The sequence below is a fragment of the Rhinopithecus roxellana genome, chromosome 19 (assembly GCF_007565055.1).
Source record: "Rhinopithecus roxellana isolate Shanxi Qingling chromosome 19, ASM756505v1, whole genome shotgun sequence".
Classification (NCBI taxonomy): Eukaryota; Metazoa; Chordata; class Mammalia; order Primates; family Cercopithecidae; genus Rhinopithecus; species Rhinopithecus roxellana.
This window is the reverse complement of record NC_044567.1, coordinates 22,397,918-22,413,843: the sequence shown is the minus strand read 5'-3', so window position 1 is coordinate 22,413,843 and position 15,926 is coordinate 22,397,918. Positions and strand designations below refer to the sequence as shown.

At 41.7% G+C, this 15,926-nt stretch overlaps 1 protein-coding gene across 3 annotated transcripts in view; it reads left to right on the top strand.

Moving 5' to 3' along the window:
• USP32 (ubiquitin specific peptidase 32) overlaps positions 1-15,926 on the top strand; it is a 223,153-nt gene that overhangs the window by 41,961 nt on the left and 165,266 nt on the right. For all 3 annotated transcript variants that reach the window (XM_010364086.2, XM_010364087.2, XM_030922582.1), the window contains one exon: positions 8,226-8,353. In XM_010364086.2, the coding sequence (XP_010362388.1) occupies positions 8,226-8,353 (128 nt within the window). The remainder of the gene's footprint in view (positions 1-8,225; positions 8,354-15,926) is intronic.

The following is a 15,926-nucleotide window of genomic DNA, read 5'->3' as shown; positions in this document are numbered from 1 at the left end:
TAGGGCTTCAACATATGAATTTGAGGGAAGGACACATACATTCAGTTCGTAAGACAAGTGTAAATACAATGTAATATATTTAAATTCTCCCCTAGACGTATCTTCATCAGTAGCACTGCCTATATCTTAGAAACAGGCAGACGCCTTGAAATCATCAAAGATCATTTTTTTCTTTCTTGTCCTTTGATAGCTAATTATTCAGTGAACTCTGTTCAGTTACCTTTATCTCTTGAATCTGCCTTCTTACCTCCCTTTTTACTTTATGCCTTAGGCCTGTAATCCCAGCACTTTGGAGACAGAGGCGAGAGGATCGCTTGAGGCCATGCCTTGGAGTTCTTCTCTTGAGTTCATTTCTTGTGTGAACAAAAGCAGTAACGGCTTAACTGGTCTTTATACGGCCATTCTGACCTTTTCCCAGTCTGTTTATTGCATTGACACCAGTGTGCATGTAAACCTGATTGTTACTTCTTTGTTCAAAGCCAGGAAAGGATTTTTAACGTGGCTTAGAATGTCCTTCCATAAACTTGTACCTGATACCTTTATCAGTTAGGTTTAAGTCTGGATGTATATTAAACAAAATAATAGTTTAAATAAGATATAAGGGTTTATTGTTTTCACACGTAAATCTGGAGGTAGGATATCCAAGGGTCATATGGCAGTTCCATGGTCATCTAGGCTTTTTTTTTTTTTTTTTCCAGCCCAGAGGTCTTTTATTTTTTTAACATCTATTATGCCATGAATTCATAGGGAATAGGTTCCAGCAGCTCAGGCTCCTTCCCATTGGTTCTCACAAAGTGTGCTTCTCTGGGTGGAGCAGGCAGGGGCTTCAGTTGAACCCAGGTACCTTTCTCTTTAGCTTCTTTCTTTTTCTGATCATTTTCCTTCACGCGTTTCAGGAAGCTATCTCAGTTCTTAGAGTGCTTAATGTGCTCAATACGCACATTAATTCTCTTGGCAAGAATCTTGCCCTTAACTTGTTTGTTTACAATGCCAACAGCATGCTGGGTAACATGGTAGACTCTTACAGTTTTGCTATGGTAACACTTGTGGGTCATTCCTTTTTGAACAGTACCCATTCCCTTGATGTCTACGATATCACCTTTCTTATAGATTCGCATATACGTGGCCAAAGGAACAACTCCATGTTTTCTAAAAGGCCTAGAGAACATGTATCGGTTGCCTCTCCTCTTTCCCTTTGTGTTCATCATTTTGGCAAATTACTGGAAGATGGCGGTTCCGGCCGAAAGGCCATCTAGGCTTTTAAAAATCTTTTTGACCTCGCCATCCTTACTGTATGGCTTATAACTGACGTTCACTCAAATATAGATGTGTAAAATGGCTGCTGGAGATGCAGTCATTGTATCTGAGTGCCAGGTGGGAAGAAGAGATAAGGGCAAAAAGATATTTGCCAGCTGTTACCTTTTAAGAAGCCTTCTTGGAGGTCCCCCCCTAGTCATTTCTACTACATTTCATTGACTATTTCTAGTTGCAAGGGAAACTGAAAAGTATAGTCATTTAGCTAAGGACATTATCATCTTGACTAAAGTCAGGGTTCTGTTTTGTCTGCCCATTGTCATTCTAACCTCATTTCTGGCAACTCTGCTTCTTATACCCTATACTCCATTTATATCATACTACTTGCAATTATTTGATTATCCGTGCCACTTTATTCTTTTATATGTGTTTTCCCTGCACAGAATAGCCCTTTGCTTTTTTTTTTTTTTTTTTTTTTTTTTGGCCAGGTGAACCCCTACTCTTTAGGAATCACCACTTCTTAGAAGCCTTTCCTGATTATTCCCTATTTTGGAACTCCATCGAATACCTCTACTTTAATGTTTCCTATCTGGTATTATAGTTATTTTTGTTGTGTCCTATCATTTCTACTAAATTTTCAAGTATTAGAATATGGAGACTACGTATTACTCATCTTGACTGATACAAGTAGACATTTAATAAATGCCTGACAGCTGGGTGCGGTGGCTCATGCCTGTAATCCCAGCACTTTGGGAGGATGAGGGAGGTGGATCACCTGAGATCAGGAGTTCAAGACCAGCCTGGCCAACATGGTGAAACCCTGCCTCTACTGAAAATACAAAACAGCCGGGCGTGGTGGTGCGCATCTGTACTTCCAGCTACTCGGGAGGCTGAGGCAGGAGAATTGCTTGAACCTGGGAGACGGAGGTTGCAGTGAGCCGAGATCACTCATTCTAGCCTGGGGGACAGAGTGAGACTCCATCTCAAAAAAAAAAAAAAAAAAGAAAAAAAAAAAAAAGCCTGGCACAGTAGACATTTAATTAATGCTTGTTGAAAATAATCAGATAAAAGTACAATTTAAAAATAGCTAGGAAGGGCCTGACACAGTAGTGCATGCCTGTAGTCCCAACTACTTGGGCAGCAGAGGTGGGAGGATCACTTGAGCCCAGGAGTTGCTGAAAGATTGGTATGAAGGTGATGGGGGCTTGGGTAGGTGGTAGATTGGTGCCTGATTGCCTTGTGCTGCAAGGAACCAGAGAGTCTAACCACTCCTCGTAGACTTTCAACCAATCTCTACTTTTTTTCCGCAGCCTCACCTTTTACCCCCCGACTTTTGTGGTAATTGGTACTATCCATTTCTGAGCCTTTTGGGGCTATGGTCAGGGTAAATTCGTTTGCTTCTTGTTTGAATTTCTCGGCTGCTAGTGCTTAGGTTTTAACTTTCTTGGGTTGGCTTAGGTCAGTGACCACTTCAGATGCTTAATGTGCACCAGAAAATTTTGACTGTCTCTTAGGTTCTAATTTCTCTCTTCTCCTATTGTTGTGTTTGTGAGTTTTAAAAAAAATTTCAATCCTTTTGGGATACAGGTGGTTTTTCATTACATGGATGAAGTGTACAGTAGTGAAATCTGAGATTTTAATGCACCCATCACCCGAGTAGGGTACATTGTACCCATTATGTAGTTTTTTGTTTGTTTTTTTTGTTTTTTGGAGACAGAGTTTCGCTCTTGTTGCCCAGGCTGGAGTGCAATGGCATCATTTCGGCTCACTGCAACCTCCGCCTCCCATGTTCAAGCAATTCTCCTGCCTCAGCCTCCCGAGTAGCTGGAATTACAGGCATGAACCACCATGCCCGGCTAATTTTTTTGTGTATTTTTAGTAGAGACGGGGTTTCTCCATGTTGGTCAGGCTGATCTTGAACTCCGGACCTCAGGTGATCCGCCCACCTCGGCCTGCCAAAGTGCTGGGATTACAGGCGTGAGCCACCACGCCCGTCCCATTATGTAGTTTTTTATCCCTCTGTCCTTGTGAGTTTATATCTTCTTTTATTCTCACTGTAATTTTACTGAGAGAGGGATACAGGGAGAGAGAAAAGACTTTTCAGAAGTCTCTTTTTCCTTTTCTGAAGCTACTTTTTCTTTCTAATACGAAGATAACTAATATCATTTCCTTATTTAAAAAATTTACCACACCTGGGCCGGGCACGGTGGCCCATGTGTGTAATCCCAGCACTTTGGGAGGCCTAGGCTGGCAGATCACTTGAGGTCAGGAGTTTCAGACCAGCCTGGCCAACGTGGTGAAACCCCCTCTCTACTAAAAATATAAAATGTACCCAGTGTTATGGTAGGTGCCTGTAATCCCTGCTACTGGGGAGGCTGAGGCAGGAGAATCGCTTGAACCTGGGAGGTGGAGGTTGCAGTGAGCCGTGATTATGCCACTGCACTCCAGCCTGGGCAACAGAGTGAGACTCAGTCTCAAAAAAAAAAAAAAAAAAATTACCACACCTGTAATCCTAGCACTTTTGAGAGGCCAAGGCAGGTGGATTGCTTGAGCTCAGGAGTTTGAGACCTATCTGGGCAACATGGCAAAACCCCATCGCTACTTAAATATTCAAAAAATTATCCACACGTGGCAGTGGGAGCCTGTGGTCCCAGCTACTTAGGAGGCTGAGGCGGGAGGATTGCTTGAGCCTGGGAGGCAGAGGTTGCAGTGACTGAGATCATGCCACTGCACTCCAGCCTGGGTGACAGAGTGAGACCCCATCTCAAAAAAAAAAAAAAAAAAAAAAAACAACGACAAAAACCACAGAACAGAACTTAGGCTTGATTCTATTATATTTTCTGTCTTGCTTAAATTTTTATTTTCAAAATTTTCAACATTTCACTGTATGGTGAACATTTTAATGTATTTATTTTCAGTAAATATGGATCTATAGGAACATTTCAGTGTCTGATATTCTAAGTGTATACAATAATTTATTCAATCTGTCCTTTTTTGATGGACATTGTTTGCTTCTTATAAATGCTTTAAAAGTTTATTTATATGTACATTTCCCAACAGTTTAAATGAATAAATTCATTAGTTATCAGATGGCTATATATATATATATATATATATATATATATATACTTTTTTTTTTTTTTTTTTGAGACGGAGTCTCACTCTGTCATTGTCCAGGTTGGAGTGTAGTGGGGCTATCTCAGCTCACTGCAACCTGTGCCTCCTCAACTCAAGCAATCCTCCTGCCTCAGCCACCTGAGTAACTGAGTAACCCACCACCTAGGCTGGCTAATTTTTGTATTTTTAGTAGAGGTGGGATTTCACCATGTTGGCCAGACTGGTCTTGAACTCCTGGCCCCAAGGGATGCACCTGCCTCAGTTTCTCAAAGTCCTGGCATTACAGGTGTGAGCTATCGTGCCCGGCCACCAGATTATATTTTTAAAAAGCATGTTACCAAGTAGTTCTTCAAATAATCTGTAACCAACAGTATAGGAGATTACCTATACTGTTATATAGGTAATCTATTAGATTAATATACAATTAATATATTAGATTAATTTTATCATAATATATTCTAATATGTTATTCTAATATTTAATCATATATTATTCTAATGTTATTCTAATATATTATTCTAATGTTTAATTTTCTTGTCTCCTTCACTGGAATGTGAACAACCTAATTTGTTGCTAAAGCCATTAATGAAAATTAGGCATTTTGAAGAAATACATATTCTGCAGCCGAAGTTACCTCCTTCAATTGCAAATGTTAATATTATAAATCCAATTTTAAATAAAGTACTTAATAGTCATACTTTTCTCTAGCTACTTATTCAACTAGTCGTTCTTATTGTTTTATCATTGCTCTACATGTTGATGAACCACAAACCCTCCCTTCCTACCACAAGCATTTATTGAATTGATTAGCTGTGTGCCAAGCACTCTTTAGTCTTTATCTTTTTTTTTTTTTTAAGACAAAGTCTCGCTCTGTCACCCAGGCTGGAGTGCAGTGGCACGATCATGGCCCACTGCAGCCTTGACTTCCCGGGCTCAAGTGATCCTCCCATCTCAGCCTCCTGAGTAGCTATAGGCACGTGCCACCACGCGTGGCTAATTTTTCTGTTTTTGTAGAGACAAGGTCTCACTATGTTGCCTGGGGTGGTCTCTGACTTCTGGCCTGAAGCCATCTTACTGCCTTGGCCTCCCAAAGTGCTATGATTATAGGTATGAGCCACTGCACCTGGCCTAGTCTTTATCTTGCTGGTCCTTTCTGCCTTAACTTGATAAGTCCCCTTTTCCTGGCCCTTGGAGCACATACTCTTCTGCTTATCTTTCTTTTCTCCTGACTATTCCATATCAATTTTCTTCCTCTCTCTTAGTTTTTCCCTCTGTTTCCTTCCTGTTGTAGAACTACAAACACTGGCTTCTTGTAGTTTGGTATGTCTCATTATGCTTCTTCCTCATGGTTTTAATTACTACCTTTATACTGATGACTCCTATCAAACCTCTCTTAAGCTTTATATTTAACATTCTAAAACCCCATTGCATTTTCCAGGGTTTCCCATGTTCAGTGTCCTTAAAGTTTATCATCTTTTTTCCTGACTTACCCTTTTTTTTTTTTTTTTTGAGACAGGGTCTCGCTCTGTCGCCCAGGCTGGAGTGCAGTGGTCTATCTTGGCTCACTGCAAGCTCCGCCTCCCGGGTTCACGCCATTCTCCTGCCTCAGCCTTCCAAGTATCTGGGACTACAGGTGCCCACCACCATGCCCAGCTAATCTTTTGTATTTTTAGTAGAGATGGGGTTTCACCGTGTTTGCCAGGATGGTCTCAATCTCCTGACCTCGTGATCTACCTGCCTTGGCCTCCCAAAGTGCTGGGATTACAGGCGTGAGCCACCGCACCTGGCCTTTCCTGAGCCTCCCAAAGTGCTGGGATTACAGGTGTGAGCCACCGCACCTGGCCTTTCCTGAGCCTCCCAAAGTGCTGGGATTACAGGTGTGAGCCACCGCGCCTGGCCTTTCCTGACTTATTCTTACATTCTCTGTCTACGAAATAACATAATCCTTGAAGTTTCTCAGTACTGGCTGGGCGCGGTGTCTCACGCCTGTAATCCCAGTCAAGGTGGGCAGATCACTTGAGGTAAGGAGTTCAAGACCAGCCTGGCCAACATGGTGAAACTAAAAATACAAAAATTAGCCTGGTGTGGTAGTGAGTGCCTGTAGTCTCAGGTACTTGGGAGGTTGAGGCAGGCAAACTGCTTGAACCTCGGAGGCAGAGGTTACAGTGATCTGAGATTGTGCCACTGCACTCCAGCCTGGGTGACAGAACGAGACTCCGTCTCAAAAAAAGAAAAAAAAAGCTTCCCAGTACTGCTTCTACTCTCAGTCTAGCTTCAAGTTCTACTGACTTTCTGGATATTTCCCAAATTTAGCTCCTTTTCTTGTAGTAGCAGGCTGTCGCTTCCAGATTTGTTCTGTTCTCTATATTATTGGTAGAGCAAGCTATCTGAATTATATCTAACTGTGTTTTGTTTCTTGGCTGCCTGCAGTTTTTATCTGAGTTGTATCTGACTGTGTCCCTTCCTTATGACAGGACAGAGTCTCTGTGACTTGGTCTCACTACCTCTCTAGGTTTATCATTTGCTACTCTGTGCTTTGTTTATTTTGCTGTAGTAAGATACTTTTACCATACGTTTCTATACTTCATTGTACTTTGAAGCAAACTGTAATTTCTGACCAGCATGTCCCCGTTCATTTTGCTTGGTTTAGCCTTTAAAATTTAATGTAATCCTCTTCATCTGGAAGAATTTGTTTTCTCTAGCATGGGTCAAAGGTACCATTTCTGTGCCTCCACTGTGATTGTGGTACTGATCATGTAATAGTAAAGGGTGTTTATTTCTTTGTTCTTGTAGATAGAGATTGTTCCATATAGTGAAAAAAAGTTTTCAATGCATAAAATAATGGCTCAGTAATTTTTTTATTTTTGATAATGAGTATCTAAAAATTTTAGGTTGTTAATATCATCTATTTATTATTTTCTTTGTAAATAATGACAAAATCCAAGCTAAACTTGAGGACTGTTCTCCACATGGATGGAGATGTACTCAAAGAGTACAAATAATATTATTTTTATCACAAAGGAGATTAATGTATTGCTACTGAAAACATCAATGCCAGAATCCAATGGCATTTAGCTTACCTGCTAATTTGAAATATTCGTTACTTCTTCTTTGCCCCTGCCTAAAATTTGTATGCGTATATTAAAGTTTTGTCTTTTGAAAATTGAGGGTTAAGAATTTTGGCTTGGCGTGGTGGCTCATGCCTATAATCCCAGCACTTCTGGAGGCCAAGGTGGGAGGATTGCCTGAGCGCAGGAGTTCAAGACCAGACTGGGCAACATGCCGAGATCCATCTCTTTAAAAAAAAAAAAAAAAAAAAAAAATATATATATATATATATATATATATACTTATTTTCTAAATTAGATTTGAAAATATTAGAATTATGACAAAATGTCATAGAGTTTTGTTTTACTTAACCTAAAAAGAAGTGTAATGTTTGCCAATTTTTCTTTTTTTTCCTTTTTATTTATTCATTTTTTTGAGACAGTCTCGCTCTATTGTCCAGGCTGGAGTGCAGTGGCATGGTCTTGGCTCAGTGCAACCTCCGTCTCCCAGGTTCAAGTGATTATCGTGCCTCAGCCTCCCAAGTAGCTGGGATTATAGGCGTGCACCACCATGCCTGGCTAATTTTTGTAATTTTTGTAAAGATGGGGTTTCGCCATGTTGACCAGGCCGATCTTGAACTCCTGGCCTTAAGTGATTCACCTCTCTTGGCCTCACAAAGTACTGGGATTATAGGCGTGAGCCACTGTGTCTAGCCTCAATTTTTCTTAGGAACCAGGTTGAAAAAAATTATGAGAGACCTCTTTTCTCTCCTGATTTCTTACCCATCTTCTGTTTCCAAATTGCAGTTACAGATGTAGAGCTAAAACGACTGAAGGATGCCTTCAAGAGGACCTGTGGACTCTCATATTACATGGGCCAGCACTGCTTCATCCGGGAGGTGCTTGGAGATGGAGTGCCTCCGAAAGTTGCTGAGGTAATCGTTTTGTTCTAAGTTTTCCTTTGAGGTAGTTATCCACCAGCCTAAGTTCCTGAGGGGCCTTCTGCTCTTAACAGATTTGATCTTACCTGTAGTTATTTTTCTTCCTGAGTGAGTAAACAAGGTTTTGTTTTAGATGTCAACATGGCTGTGTTCTTAGAGGCCAAATGGGAGTACTGCAGAGCTGTAATTCTGTTTCTTTTGTACTTTTGAGCTTTAATAGCCACTGATTATGATCATGGGAACATTTCCATGATTGGCTTCTTATTCTTAAAAAGTTAATCTCTGTGACATAAAAATTTTTATGTTGCAAGTATGTTTTATAAACTTTATGTTAAATAAAACTTTTGCATATAGTAAAACGTAGTTAATTCTATAAAATTAAATGTTGCAAATGAAATACTAGCTTATTGGGACTTAATTAAATTTTTATTTAAGTTCTACTAAAATGTTTAGGTAGAGATAAAATGTGCTAACTTGATATAAATATTCTCTTTCTAAAAATAATATGTTGAGCCAGACGCCACTGTGTGTACCTATCATCCTAGCTACTTAGGAGGCTGAAACAGGAAGCTTGCTTAAGCCCAAGAACTCGAGTCCAGTCTGGGCAACATAGTGAGACATTGTCTCTAAAAAAAATAAAATAAAAGTTTACTATTTTGTAGTTATATACACAGATGTGCATTTTGTAATTCTAAATGAGAAATAAGAATAAAATTTATTGGCTGGGTATGTTGGCTTATGCCTGTAATCTCAGCACTTTGGGAGATCGAGGCAGGAGGATCACTTGAGCTCAGGAGTTCCAGACCAGCCTGGGCAACATAGCAAGACCTCGTCTCTACTTAAAAACAACAACCAAAAAAAAATTAGCAGACGTGGTGGTGTTTGCCTGTAAGTCCCAGGTACTCAGGAGGCTGAGGCAGGAGGATTGCTTGAGTCCAGGAGATTGAGGCTAGAGCGAGCTATGATTGCACCACTGTACTCCAGCCTGGGTGACAGTGAGACCTTGTCTGAAAAGAAAAAAAAAATAAATTTTATAAGATAATAAAAATTATGGCCGGGCGCAGTGGCTCACGCCTATACTCCCAGCACTTTGAGAGGCTGAGGCGGATGAATCATGAGGTCAGGAGTTTAAGACCAGCCTGGCCAACATGGTGAAACCCCATCTCTACTAAAAATAGCAAAAAATTAGCTGGGCTTAGTGGCGGGTGCCTGTAATCCCAGCTACTCAGGAGGCTGAGGCAGGAGAATTGCTTGAACCCGGGAGGTGGAGGTTGCAGTGAGTCGAGACCATGCCACTGCACTCCAGCCCGGGCGACAGAGTGAGACTCTGCCTCAAAAAAAAAAAAAAAAAAAAAAAAAAAAAAATATATATATATATATATATATATATATATATATATATATATATATAAAATAGCAATTTTAGACTTGGTATATTATATAGAACCATTCTTTGCCATTTTTAATTAACCCCAGTTTCTTTTTTTTTTTTTTTTTTTTTTTTGAGACAGAGATTTGCTCTTGTTGCCCAGGCTGGCATGCAATGGCATGATCTTGGCTCACTGCAAGTTTCGCTTCCCAGGTTCAAGCGATTCTCTTGCCTCAGCCTCCCGAGTAACTGGGATTACAGGCACCCACCACCACGCCCAGCTAATTTTTTTTTTTATTTTTAGTAGAGACAAGATTTTACCATGTTGGCCAGGCTGGTCTTAAACTCCTGACCTCAGGTGATCTACCTGTCTTGGCCTCCCAAAGTGCTGGGATTACAGGCATGAGCCACTGCGCCTGACAGACAGTTTCTTGTTTCTTTTTTTTTGAGACAGAGTGTCACTCAGCTGCCCAGGCTAGAGTGCCGTGGCATGATCTTAGCTCACTGCAACCTCCACACCCCCAGGTTCAAGCGATTCTCCTGCCTCAGCCTCCTAAGTAGCTGGGACTACAGGCACGTGCCACCTTGCCTGGCTAATTTTTGTATTTTTAGTAGAAATGGGGTTTCACCATGTTGGGTAGGATGGTCTCAATCTCTTGACCTTGTGATCCCCCCACCTCAGCCTCCCAACGCAGGCGTGAGCCACCTCATCCGGCTGACAGTTTCTATGTCTAACATATGTTGTGTGCTTTTGACCCTTGTGATTTATATAGTATTATATAGTATAGAGATTGCATTTGTTTTTGTTTGCTCTTGCTTCTCTAGTTTTTTTTTTGAAATGGAGTCTGACTCTTTTGCCCAGGCTGGAGTGAAGTGGCGCGATCTCAGCTCACTGCAACCTCCACCCTCTGAGTTCAAGCAATTCTCCTGCCTCAGCCTCCCAAGTAGCTGGGATTACAGGCATTTGCCACCATGCCTGGCTAATTTGTTGTGTTTTTAGTAGAGATGGGGTTTCACCATCTTGGCCAGGCTGGTCTTGAACTCCTGACCTCATGATCCACCCGTCTTGGCCTCCCAAAGTGCTGGGATTACAGACATGAGCCACCACGCCTGGCCTTCTCTAGTTCTTTTAATTGTGATGTTAGGGTGTCGATTTTAGATCTTTCCTGCTTTCTCTTGTGGGCATTTAGTGCTATAAATTTCCCTCTACACACGCTTTAAATGTGTCCCAGAGATTCTGGTACACTGTGTCTTTGTTCCATTGGTTTAAAGAACATCTTTATTTCTGCCTTCATTTCGTTATTTACCCAGTAGTCATTCAGGAGCAGGTTATTCAATTTCCATGTAATTTTGCGGTTTTGCGTGAGTTTCTTAATCCCGAGTTCTAATTTGATTACACTGTGGTGTGAGAGACAGTTTGTTGTGATTTCTGTTCTTTTACATTTGCTGAGGAGTGCTTTACTTCTAATTATGTGGTCAATTTTAGAATAAGTGTGATGTGCTGAGAATGTATGTTCTGTTGATTTGGGGTGGAGAGTTCTGTAGATGTCTGTTAGGTCTGCCTGGTGCAGAGATGAGTTCAATTCCTGGATATCCTTGTTAACCTTCTGTCTCGTTGATCTGTGTAATATTGACAGTGGAGTCTTAAAGTCTCCTGTTATTACTGTGTGGGAGTCCAAGTCTCTTTGTAGGTCTCTAAGGACTTGCTTTAAGAATCTGGGTGCTCCTGCATTGGGTGCATATATATTTGGGAGAGATAGCTCTTCTTGTTGAATTGATCCCTTTATCATTATGTAATGGCCCAAGATGGCCAAATAGGAACAGCTCTGGTCTGCAGCTCCCAGTGTGATTGATGCAGAAGACGAATGATTTCTGCATTTCCAACTGAGGTACCTGGTTCATCTCACTGGGACTGGTTGGACAATGGGTGCAGCCCACGGAGGGCGAGCTGAAGCAGGGCAGGGCGTCGCCTCACCCGGGAAGCACAAGGGGTCAGGGGATTTCCCTTTCCTAGCCAAGGGAATCTGTGTCAGACTGTACCTAGAAAAACAGGACACTCCTGTTCAAATACTGTACTTTCCCCAAGGTCTTAGGAACCAGCAGAGAAGGAGATTCTCTCCCGTGCCTGACTCCGCGGGTCCCATGCCCACGGAGCCTTGCTCACTGCTAGCGCAGCAGTCTGAGATCAAACTGTGAGGCGGCAGCCTGGCTGAGGGGCATCCGCCATTGCTGAGGCTTGAGTAGGTAAACAGAGCTGCCAGGAAACTTGAACTGAGTGGAGCCCACTGCAGCTCAGCAAGGCCTACTGCCTCTAGACTCCACCTCTGTGGGCAGGGCATAGCTGAACAAAACGCAGCAGACAACTTCTGCAGACTTAAACGTCCCTGTCTGACAGCTCTGAAAAGAGCAGTGGCTCTCCCAGCGTGGCGTTTGAGCTCTGAGAATGGACAGACTGCCTCCTCAAGTGGGTCCCTGACCCCCGTGTAGCCTAACTGGGAGACACCTCTGAGTAGGGGCCTACAGACACCTCATATAGGTGGGTGCCCCTCTGGGACAAAGCTTCCAGAGGAAGGATCGGGCAGCAATATTTGCTATTCTGCAATATTTGCTGTTCTGCAGCCTCTACTGGTGATACCCTGGCAAACAGCATCTTGAGTGGACCTCCAGCAAACTCCAACAGATCTGCAGCTGAAGGACCTGACTGTTAGAAGGAAAACTAGCAAACAGAAAGGAATAGCATCAAAATCAACAGAAAGGACACCTACACCAAAATCCCATCTGTAGGTCACCAACATCAAAGACCAAACGTAGATAAAAACTACAAAGATGAGGAGAAACCAGAGCAGAAAAGCTGATAATTACAGAGAATGACTTTGACGAGTTGACAGAAGTAGGCTTCAGAAGGTTGGTAATAACAAACTTCTCCGAGCTAAAGGAGGATGTTCGAACCCATGGCAAGGAAACTAAAAACCTTGAAAAAAGGTTAGACGAATGGCTAACTAGAATAAACAGTGTAGAGAAGACCCTAAATGACCTGTTGGAGCTGAAAACCATGGCATGAGAACTTTGTGATGCATGCACAAGCTTCAGTAGCTGATTCGATCAAGTGGAAGAAAGGGTATCAGTAATTGAAGATCAAATTAATGAAATAAAGTGAGAAGACAAGGTTAGAGAAAAAAGAGTAAAAAGAAATGAACAAGGCCTCCAAGAAACATGAGACTATGTGAAAAGACCAAATCTACATTTGATTGGTATTCTCTCGGCAAAAGCCCTACAAGCCAGAAGAGCGTGGGGGCCAATATTCAACATTCTTAAAGAAAAGAATTTTCAACCCAGAATTTCATATCCAGCCAAACTAAGCTTCATAAGTGAAGGAGAAATAAAATCCTTTACAGACAAGCAAATGCTGAGAGATTTTGTCACCACCAGGCCTGCCTTACAAGAGCTCCTGAAAGAAGCACTAAACATGGAAAGAAACAACTGCTACCAGCCACTGCAAAAAGTGATGGGGAGAATGGAACCAAGCTGGAAAACACTCTTCAGGATATTATCCAGGAGAACTTCCCCAACCTAGTGAGGCAGGCCAACATTCAAATTCAGGAAATACAGAGAACACCACAAAGATAATCCTCGAGAAGAGCAACCCCAAGACACATAATTGTCAGATTCACCAAGGTTGAAATGAACGAAAAAATGTTAAGGGCAGCCAGAGAGAAAGGTCAGGTTACCCACAAATTGTAAAGACCATCAATGCTGTGAAGAAACTACATCAATTAACGGGCAAAATAACCAGCTAACATCATAATGACAGGATCAAATTCACACATAACAATATTAACCTTAAATGTAAATAGGCTAAATGCCCCAATTAAAAGCCATAGATTGGCAAATTGGATAAACAGTCAAGACCCATCAGTGTGCTTTATTCAGGAGACCCATCTCACATGCAAAGACGCACATAGGCTCAAAATAAAGGGATGGAGAAAGATCTACCAAGCAAATGGAAAGCCAAAAAAAGCAGGGGTTGCAATCCTAGTCTCTGATAAAACAGACTTTAAACTAACAAAGATCTAAAAAGACAACGGATTTTTGTATTTTTTGTAGAATCATGGTTTTGCCATCTTGCCCAGGCTGGTTTTGAACTCCTGAGCTCAAACGATCCTCCTACCTCGGCCTCCCAAAGTGTTGGGATTATAGGTATGAGCCAGTGAGCCTGGCAGGGCTGGTAATTTTGAAGCTTGAATTTAGTTTTAGAGGGTAGATAGACTCATGGAATGGATGATCTATATTCCACAACTGCAGGGAGATCAAGTTAAATGATGGGATTTATAAACAAGGTAATTAGTTGCAAAGCTTGGGAAGGGTCAGTACATATGACCCTTGTGAGTTCTGTTTTAAAATCCTATGGAGAAAAAAAAATCCTATGGAGAGCTTGGACCTTTAAGTCTGAGTAAACAGAGGATCATTATTCTTGGTGAGATTCTGAAATTAATGTTTTGAGATACAATAGCAATATTTTAATATCAATATATCTATAAAGAAAGCTACAGGACTACACAAGCTGCCAATTGTAGATGGAAAGAACTTTATTCCCTAGCTAATAATTTGTTTTTTTTTTGTTATACTTTAAGTTCTAGGGTACATGTGCACAACATGCAGGTTGTTACATGTGTATACATGTGCCATGTTGGTGTGCTGCACCCATTAACTCGTCATTTACATTAGGTATATCTCCTAATGCTATCTCTCCCCCCTCCCCCCAATGTTTTGTTTTAATAGTAAAAGTAATAACATTTTTTAAGAGCAAGGAAAGGTTTTTTGTGATTTTAGTATAAAAGGATCATGCACTTAAAAAGGATAACCATTTTAGAATATATTATATAAGGGAGCAGTGTAAGTTTCCAAATTGTTTTCCTGAAAACAGTAGCTTTGTATTTTTATTTTTTATTTCATTTATTTATTTTTTTTGAGACAGAGTCTTGCTCCGTCGCCCAGGCTGGAGTGCAGTGGCCAGATCTCAGCTCACTGCAAGCTCTGCCTCCCGGGTTCACACCGTTCTCCTGCCTCAGCCTCTGGAGTAGCTGGGACTACAGGTGCCCGCCACCACGCCCGGCTAGTTTTTTGTCTTTTTAAGTAGAGACGGGGTTTCACCGTGTTAGCCAGGATGGTCTCCATCTCCTGACCTCGTGATCCGCCCGTCTTGGCCTCCCAAAGTGCTGAGATTACAGGCTTGAGCCACCACGCCCAGCCAAATATTTTTAGAACAAAAGAAAGATTTATCTAGGATTAATGGAGCTCTGATTTTTACTTCTGAAGACTTACTGTTATAAATTCCAATGCAGAGAATATTTTAGGTGAGGAATAAGAACTCATGGCAGTTTATACAGTTTATACTTTTTTTTTTTTTTCCGTGATGGAGTTTTGCTCTTGTTGCCCAGGGTGGAGTGCAATGGCATGATCTCAGCTCACTGCAAACTCTGCCTCCCAGGTTCAAGCGATTCTGCTGCCTCAGCTTCCCAAGTAGCCGGGATTGCAGGTGCCCACCACCACGCCTGGCTAATTTTTGTATTTTTAGTAGAGACGGGTTTTTAGCATGTTGGCCAGACTGGTTTCGAACTCCTGACCTCAGGTGATCCCCCTGCCTCGGCCTCCTAAAGTGCTGGGATTACAGGTGTAAGCCACCGTGCCCGGCCATTTATACCTTTTAGCACTTATGTGTATATCTCATTAGACATACTGTTTTGAGGATAGATTAGTGTACTTAATATTTTTTCTTCTTCTAATCCGGGCACGGTGACTCATGCCTGCAATCCCAGTACTTTGGGAGGCCGAGGTGGGCAGATCACCTGAGGTCAGGAGTTTGAGACCAGCTTGGCCAACACGGTGAAACCCCCATCTGTACTAAAAATGCAAAAATTAGTTGGGTGTGGTGGCGGGTGCCTGTAATCCCAGCTACTCGGGAGGCTGAGGTAAGAGAATTGCTTGAACCCAGGAGACAGAGGTTGCAGTCAGCCAAGATCACGCCACTGCACTCTAGCCTGGGCGACAGAGTGAGACTCTGTCTCAAAAAAATATGTATATATTTTTAGGTACTTATAATCTTGCTTATAATAGTAACCATGTATTTCTTGAATAAAATAATGAACAGAATTTGAGGGGATTGAGAAAACAAGGTAAATGGAAAATAAATGAAAAATA